This window comes from Orycteropus afer, unplaced genomic scaffold (assembly GCF_000298275.1).
Source record: "Orycteropus afer afer isolate SDZICR_OR568_19922 unplaced genomic scaffold, OryAfe1.0 scaffold00131, whole genome shotgun sequence".
Classification (NCBI taxonomy): domain Eukaryota; kingdom Metazoa; phylum Chordata; class Mammalia; order Tubulidentata; family Orycteropodidae; genus Orycteropus; species Orycteropus afer.
The window spans coordinates 3,543,599-3,552,721 of record NW_006921718.1 but is presented as its reverse complement, the minus strand read 5'-3'; the positions used below and the strand labels follow the sequence as shown (position 1 = coordinate 3,552,721).

The window sequence follows — 9,123 nt, the reverse complement described above, 5'->3', positions numbered from 1 at the left end:
AAAAAAAAATCCTTAGTTTCTATCATTTTAGATGAATAATTTGATTGGGAGTAAAATATTCAGAATTTTCCCTCAGGATTATAAAAACATGCCATTTTTTTTTTGGCTTCTGCTCTTAGTGATGTCAGTCTGATTCTTATTCCTTTGTAGATAATTGTAGGTTACCTGTTTTTTTTCTTTGCACTTTTTTCTGGGAAATTTTTTCAACCTGATTAATGAAACTTCTGCTGGTTCACTAATTTACTTTTCAATCGTATCCATTTCGCTGTTCAGCACTTCTATTGGAGTTTTATTTCACTAGTTATATTGTTCATTTCCTGGATTGCTAGTTGGTTATTTTTCATCCTATTTCAAGGATAATATACTTTTCCTTTCTTTCTGAGGATGTCACAGTACTTTAAAGTCTTCCTGTTATGTCATTAACTCTTTTCCTCAGAAGGCACCTAATTTAAAATATCAGTTCCCTTGCCCCACCCATAGAGACTCTGATTCAGTAGATTTGGGATAGGGCTCAGAATCTTGCAAGCACTCCAGATAATTCTGATGCACAAACCACACTTGGACTCATTCTTGTTGATCCTGTTGCCCTAGTTTTTTTTTTTTTTTTTGGTCCTTTTCTACATACATGTTTTCTTCAGTGTTAAAAAAAAAAAAAAAAAATGATTCTAATTTTTCAGTCCACTAAATGGCACAGGGCTCTGAGGCACAGATATCCCTAGTCTGTGGTCTTTCTTCCTTATATCCTGGTCACCATTCTAGTCTCATTCAGTTTAGACTCCTTTATCCCTATCCTCATTATCTTTTTTTTAAATACTCTATTTTCTCCTACTGCCAAATGAGGGAATCCTCATTCTACTTTACTTACCTCTGTGACATAATCAATATATCATATCAGCTACCCAAGAAAAATAAAAATACATGTGTACGTGAAAACTTGTACACAAATGTTCATAGCATCATGTTTATAGTAGCCAAAGAATGCATTTTATAATAGCCAAAGATTGGACACAACCCAATGTCCATTAACTAATGAACAGATAAACAAAATATGGTATGTACATACTGTCTTAGTTATCTAGTGTTGCTATAACACAAATACCACAAGTGGGTGGCTTTAACAAACAAATTTATCTTCTCACAGTTTGGGAGGGCAGGGGTCCAAATTCCGGGTGCTGGCTTTAGGGAAGGCTTTCTCTCTCTGTTGGCTGTGGAAGAAGATCCTTGTGTCTTCTGAACTTCAGTTCCTGGGTAATCTTCCTGTGACTTGGCATGTGTCTTCCCCATCTCTGCGTGCTTATGTCTCAAAAGAGATTGACTCAATGACACACCTGATTTATTGACATAACAAAGATAACCCATTCCCAAATGGGATTATAACAGGTTAGGAATTACAACCCAGTAGTTTGGGGACACAATTTAATCCATAACACATACTACCATTACTTGTCATCAAGTTGATTTCTACTCATGGTGACCCTGTGTGTGTAAGAGTAGAACTGTGCTCTATATTGTTTTCAGTCATTGATATTTTGGATGTACATTGCGAGGCCTTTCTTCTGAGGTACCTCTGTATGGACTCTAACGTTCAACGTTTTGGTTAGCAGCCAAGCACATTGACTGTCCTGCCCAACTCCAATGGAATATTATTTGTCAATAAAAAGGAATCAGGTACTGATATGTGCTGCAACATGCATAAACTTTGAAAACATTATGCTAAATGAAAGATCCAGTCACAAAAGGTTACATATTGTACAATTCCATTTATATGAAACATCCAGAATAGGCAAATCCATAGAGACAGAAAGTAGGTTAGTGGTTATCAGAGTCTGGGGGAGAGATGAGGGGATGAGGAGAATGGGAGAGACTGCTAGTGGATACAAGGTTTCTTTTGGGGTTGATGAAAATATTCTAAAATTAGGTTATGGTGATGATTGTAGCATTATGAATATTCTGAAAATCATTGAATTGTACAGTTTTAAAGGATACATTTTATGGTATGTTAATTATGCCTTAATAAAGCAGTTAAACAAGTAAATAAAAATAGGTCATCTAGGAAAAATTATGTAGTTCCCCAGGACCCCACACTAGGAATGAGGTCAAGTAATCATGTGTTTATGATCACACAAAGTGAATCTGTTTGAATAGCTCTTAAAGTATGTTTTTATAGGTCTTATGACATAAAACTGTTTAAACTTAATGTAACTCTTCTTACATCTTTTAAAACAGCCTCGGAAGTGTATAAGATAAACTTTATATTTCCAAATGGAGACAAATATGGTAAGAATACAGTTCAATCACTTTTTCTATGCAGACTAAAATTAAATAGATTAAAAGTGAAAAAAAATGAGACTTATCATATTTTATAAAAACTAATATTAAGATACTAAATCCATTAAATAAAATAACTTAGAAATACTAATAGATGAACAGATTTTAAATCTAAACACCAATATTAAGTCTAGACAAAGGGTGCCTTGGAAACCTATAGGAGCTGTCAGTCTTCTAGTCCCTGGCTCTTGTTCTGGTTACCTCTGTGCTGCTCTAACAGAAAATACCATGAGTAGGTTGGCTTTAACAAACAAGAGTTTATTCTCTTACAGTTTTGGAGGCTTTAAGTCCAAGTTCAAAGTGCCAGGCTCTAGGGGCTGGGTAAAAGCTCCTCAACCTTGGGCTTCAGCTCTGCCTCTGCTCCCAGCCCACTGAAGCTAGAGGATTTTTTTTTTTTTTTGCTCAGACAGCTGCTGGCTGCTGAGGCCAACAAGCCCAAAGGTTGACAGGTAAAAAGATACAGTCCCAATATAACCAAACAAACAGCAGACGATTGATTCAAGTCCATAAGTCCTAAGACTGGCAGAGTGTGACAGACTGCTGAACAATGACTCAGCTACACGCAGGGTGCAAGCATGCCATAAGCTAGAGACCATTCTCAAAGTTGCTTCTTACATGTGGGAAGCAGGCCACATCCCTAAAACAGCTACTCAGCTGCTTGTAGATGCCACAGTGAAGATGATTGCCAGTCTCATCGTGAGAAATTACTACTACCAGCTGCCAAGCCACTCAATCAGTCCCAGCCAAGTTGACACACAACCTTAACTACCACAGTTCTCAATGGTTACAGGACCTTCTGAGTCCATGGATCTCCCCACCGGTGGTCTCATTGGTTTCAGTTCTTAGAGATCCATAGGGGTGCAGTTCTGATTAGGCCTTGATATAAATACTGCATTACCTAGTCAGTGTTCCCATTTCAAATCTTTGGTATGTCTCTCTTGTTAAGATGGTGACTGTACAAGAACATCTTCTGGGACTTTTGAGAGAAATGGAGTAGGCATTCATACCACCCCTGATGGGATTATTTACACAGGAAACTGGAAAGATGACAAGGTATTATAATTGTTTTCATTGTTAACAATGGATAAATAACTGTTATAGATAAATGTTTCCAGACAATTATCATTAATTAAAAATATAAAATGACTAAACTATACAATAAAAATAACAAATGATTATATTTAACATACATTGTTGTTGTTATTTGCCATTGAGTCGGACCCAACTCATGGCGACCCTTCCTTGGATTTCCAAGGCAGTATCACTATGGAAGTAGATCAAATTCATAGAATTTATCATCACCATTCTCTTTCTCATATGTCCTTTGCTGAATAAAGCTAAACTCCATACATAATTTTCTCATTTAGTCCTCATAACTTTATGAGGTAAGTACTGTTGTTTGTTGTTGTTGGGTACAGTTGAGTCGATTCCAACTCATAGCAACCTTATATGACATCAGTACTCCTACTTTACAAATAGCAGCTCTGGTGGCATATTGGTTAAAGCATTCAGCTGCTAACCAAAAGGTCGGTGGTTTGAACTCGCCAGCCACTCTGCAGGAAAGAGATGAGGCAGTCTGTTTCCATAAATATTTATAGTCTTGGAAACACTATGAGCAGTTCAGCTCTGTCCTATAGGGTCACTGTGAGTCACAATCATTGATGGCAGTGAGTTTGTTTGTTATTTTTCAAATGAGGGAATTCAGGCTCAAATCTCTTGCCTAGCTAAAAACCAAAAAACCCAAACTCACTAACATCAAGTAGATTCTGACTCATGGTGACCCTCATTGGGTTTCTGAGGCTGTAAATCTTTACAGAAGTAGATTGCCCCATCTTCCTTCCATGGAGTGGCTGGTGGGTTTGAATAACTGACCTTCTGATTAGCAGCCAACTGCCTTATCCACTATACCATCAGAGCTTCTTCTTGCCTAGCTAGTAAGTGATAAAATAAGAATGTAAATCCAGGTCTGAATGCAAATCTGCGTTCTTACCAACTACTTTGTAGTATTTCTTGAACTAACTAAACTGGTTGTCCTTTAAAATTTTTGAATATTCTAAGTATCTTTGGGACCACTGATACATTCTTCATGGACACTCTAAATGTTCAGATGGCTCAGATCAGGAACATTTGATTGAGTGGGCTTCACAGATGGACATAATTGAAGAACAGTGATAAAAATGCTGCCTGTTTTATTGGAAATAAAGGGTGATACAATGGTAGATTAAATAATTATTAAGTGTGTTATGGATTGAATTATGTCTGCCATAAATATGTGTTGTAAAGCCTAACCCCAATGACTATGATTATAGTCTCATTTGGAAATGGGTTGTCTTTGTTATATTAATGAGGCAGGATTAGTGTAGGGTATATTTTGAGTCAATCTCTTTTGAGATATAAAAGAGATTAAACAAGCAAGCAGAAGAGAGATGGGGTAAGATAAACACCAAGACAAATGGAGATGCCCCAGGAACCACGAAGCAGAAGCTGAAGAGGGCCTTCTTCCAGAGCCAACAGAGAGAACAAGCCTTCCCCTAGCTTCCTAACCTGTGAGAAAATAAATTCCTGTTTGTTAAAACCACCCACTTGTGATATTTCTGTTATAGCAGCACTAGATATTTAAGACAAAGTAGATGATAGACTTATGTATGTACATTTTTGTAAGGTTTTAGTAAATCTAAAGATTAGTTACTGAGGTAATTTCCTTTGCTACAAACAGATGAATGGCTTTGGAAGACTTGAACATTTTTCAGGAGCAGTATATGAAGGACATTTTAAAGACAATATGTTTCATGGATTGGGGACTTATACATTTCCAACTGGAGCAAAGTATACTGGAAATTTCAATGAAAATAGGTAAGCTTAAGTCATAGTAGTTCTGAAAGATTCTTTTCAGGTGTATTTGCTTAAGTATTATTTAATGCTAAAATATCTTTTGTAAAATACTTTGTTTCTAAGAATTGTTGAGTTACTTTGAGAGGGGAGGAAGCTAAGACCAATGTGGTGCAGTGAATTACTTGGTATGGCTTTTGTAACCAGTCTTTGTGACTCCCACCAGATTGCTGGGTGGGACCATGGAAATAAGGTGTATGGAACTCTAATGTGGAGATTGGTTAGTTTTGTCCTTCTGCTAGGCTTAAAATGAACCTTCCTAGAGATCTCACTACCATCAAGAGAGAAGAGCCAGAGGTGGAGTGGAATGCATCCTTGGACCCGAGATCTTTGTAGAAATCTGGACCTCCTTGGTAGAGAGATGGCAAAGACAACCGGCTGAGACGACCAGCAGAGACAACTGGCTGAGGAACCAAGAGGCACAAGACAGAGATGGGAGCAAGAAAGCTGAGTGCCTTTGGGAAGGATGCTTGCTGGTGGAGTAGGGTGCACCTAGGTGTACCTATGAGCAGAGCTAAAAGAGCTTTGTAGCACTTGCCTGTCAGGGTGAAGGCCAAGGCTGAGAGGTCAAGGGCCAGAGAGGTGTGCTGAGGGTATAGCAGAGGGGAGACTGTCCTGATCAAAGAATTGTGTTCTGAGTATTCCTGAACCTGTTACTTCCCCCAGTAAGCCCCATTATTGTGAGTATTGTCTGTTAGTTCTGTGTGTCCATTGTAACAAATTATCGAACCCAGCAGAGAAGTAGTGAGTGCCATAGAGAGATGATTGGTGTTAGAGTTTGTAAAAAGGTGGCATGAGGTGGCGGCATGTCTAGCCTCATAGGAATAAACCATGGGCTGTTGGTGGTAACTCTGGTTTCCCCATGGTGAGACTGGAGGAGATCAGAAGATGTCACCCTCCACTTCCTTTTTACAACCATTATAAACCTTCAAAAGAAATAACATTGTTGGTGATTATCCATTAGATTTTTCATTTATTTCCTCTTGACATTTCCATTCTATAGCATTTTTTGAGTCAGTCTTAAACTCCTTTCATTATTTTGCCCTCTCTTTTATTATTTTGTTTCTTTCCCCATCTTCATGTTATTCTTTGTTTAGATGTGGGGTCAAGGGACCTGGCTCTTTTAGTACCAGCCTGGCCACTGACTTGCCATATAACTTGTGACTCTTTATGGCCCCAGAACCTTCTTTGTAAAATAGGATCAATTATATTTTTTCCTACTTAACTCATAAGGACATTATGATGAGAGGACTGTGAAAACTAATTGGAAAACATCAAGAAGCCTTCCAAGAAAGACTTAAAGAAGTAGTGAGGGATATTTGAGTAAAGAAGCCAAGTTGAACACACATAGATCTACTTTTACTTCCCCCTAAAGCCCATCAGAACAGTAGTAAAAGAACTCTACCCCACCTCTAACTTTTTATTTTGAAAATTAAGATGGAACATGTGGTCTGGAAAGGTTAAAACTGTCTTTATATAATGATGACATGTAGAAAATCCTAATGACTCTACATAAAGAGTTGTTAGACCTAATAAATGAGTTTAGCAAGGTTATTAGGGACAAAGTCATTATACAGAAATCCATTGTGTTCTGTATACTAGCAAAGAACAATTGGAAATGGTAATTTAAAAACGACATTATGTAGTATCAAAAATACAAATTAGGGACTTACAGCATGACAGCAGAATAGGCAGACAAACTACACAGATTCTTTTCAACAAAGAAACAAGAAACCAATTGAAACAGATAACAGATAATCCTGGAACCCTGAGCTTTGAAGGGACGGATAAAGAAGTGAATTAAATACCAACTAGTAGAAGAACTTGAGTGAAAGCAGTGAATAAGGAGACAAATGGAGCATGAACTGTTGGTTATCCTGATGGCACAGCCAATTTGAATAGTTACAAGTGGCATTATGATTTGGGCAGCAACCTAAGAATCAGCTCTGCTTGCCAAAGATTGCATGGGCAGCTGCACTGGTGGCTGATGACTAGAAAGGAAAATAGCAAATAAGAAGACAAACTGAACTGTGGACTTTAAGCTGTCCTGAGGGTGCAGCCATTTTGAATATTTGCAAGCAACTTTCTGATCCAAGCGGCAGCCTAAGAATAGGCTCCCCTTTGCTGATGACAGCATGGGCAACTGCATTGAATAATGACAACTAGAAAGGTGCAGTATTCCCCTTGTTACTCTTATACCCCACACTCTCTTCGTGAATGGGTATTTGTCCATCCCTCACCTCCACCCTCCTTCTGGACTGTCAGAAATTCTATCTTGGTCTGTGTGATCTGATGGAGCCTGGGTGCCCTGCCCTACCCTCTACCACCAGTTTTGTTTTTATTTGTTTGTTTTTATTCTTTTTTTTTTTTCTCTTTATTATTTTTTCTCTGTTTTGTTTGTTTTTCTTTTCTCTCTTCCCTTTTCCTGGTTCCCTACTTTTTAATTTTCTTCTTTTGGTTCTTCCTATCCCATATTTTTCTTTTTGCAGTTTCTCATTTTTTCTTTTTTATTCTTTTACTCTTACTCTTTTCTCTTATTCCTCCCTCCCCAGGTATTGTGGGATTTTTCTCTTTATATTTTTTAAAAAATATTTTTTCTCATTTATTGCACTCGTTTTTATTTTTGCAATTATTCCTGTTTGTTTATATGATTTGTGTTTTTGAGATCTTTTTTTATTTTTTGGTGTTTTTTTGTTTTTCATCTAACTGAGTGGGAAACAGCAACCATGCCCATATGATATGACCATACTCACACTTCTTGCAGTCCCACCCACTGAGGGCCACCACTTGCTTCTGCACCAACTGGCTAATGATAGAGAGTGAGCTAATACCAGCCCAACTCATCCTTAACTGTTCTTCTTGAACAGCTAACAGAGATCTGTGCACACGCTCTCATTCTCTATAACACCCACCACTAGACAGGTGGTGAGTGCCTAAAAGCTGCCAACTAGAGAATAGAGGAGCACAGTACCCTGCTCACTCAGATATATCAAAACAGAGCTACACAGACCCTCTTCAACAAAGGAAAAAATTCTGAGAGAATCACAGGAACATACAATCACCAAATAAATACAATACAATGATGTCACAGAGTCACAGAGAAAACTGACCATCCCAGTTCACACAAAGAACCAAGATAAAGTAATAGAAACTAGAGACCAGGATGCAGACCTAGAAGACCATCCTGAGGAAGAAGCAGCATTGGAACTTCCTGATAAGGAATTAAAAAGAATTGTATTTAGGTACCTTCAATGGGTTGAGAGACAGATCAAGGAAAACTGACAAAATTAAGGAAAACACAGAAAAAACTCTAGAACAATTTAGGAAAACAATATAAGAACAAACTGACAAAATAAATGAAATATTAGAAAAGATACAAAAACAAATAGAAATCCAGAAGATTAATCATAAAATTTCAGAAACAGAACACATTGAATGGGCAAAGTAGTAGAATTGTATCAAAAAGACAGAATTAGTGAAATTGAAGACAAATAGCTCAGTACTACTTTGTTAACCACCACTTGTCTGTCAATTTCTTGTACTGTGGTGGCTTCTATGTTTTTGTGAGGTTGGAGGCTATTACACTAGTACTTCAAATACCAGCGTGGTCACCCATAGTGGAAAGGTTTCAGTGGAGCTTCCAGATAAAAACAGACTGGGAAGCAGGACAGGGGCATCCACTTCTGAAAAAAGTGGCCACTGAAAACCTTATGAATAGCAGTGAAAAACTCTGATATATTACTGGAAAAATTATGAATAGCCCTGAAACATTGCCTGATATAGTGCCTGAAGATGAGCCCCATAGGTGGAAGGCACTAAAAATATGACTGGAGAAGAGCTGTCTCTCCAAAGTAGAGTCAACCTTAATGATGTAGATAGAGTTAAGCTTTTTTTTTTTTTTTTTTT

The 9,123-nt window shown here is 37.7% G+C and overlaps 1 protein-coding gene across 1 annotated transcript in view; it reads left to right on the top strand.

Moving 5' to 3' along the window:
- The window catches only part of MORN2 (MORN repeat containing 2), a 35,588-nt gene that overhangs the window by 2,020 nt on the left and 24,445 nt on the right, over positions 1-9,123 (top strand). Inside the window, exons 2-4 of the mRNA XM_007945078.1 lie at positions 2,227-2,277; positions 3,275-3,381; positions 5,045-5,181. Coding sequence (XP_007943269.1) covers positions 2,227-2,277; positions 3,275-3,381; positions 5,045-5,181 — 295 coding nt within the window. The remainder of the gene's footprint in view (positions 1-2,226; positions 2,278-3,274; positions 3,382-5,044; positions 5,182-9,123) is intronic.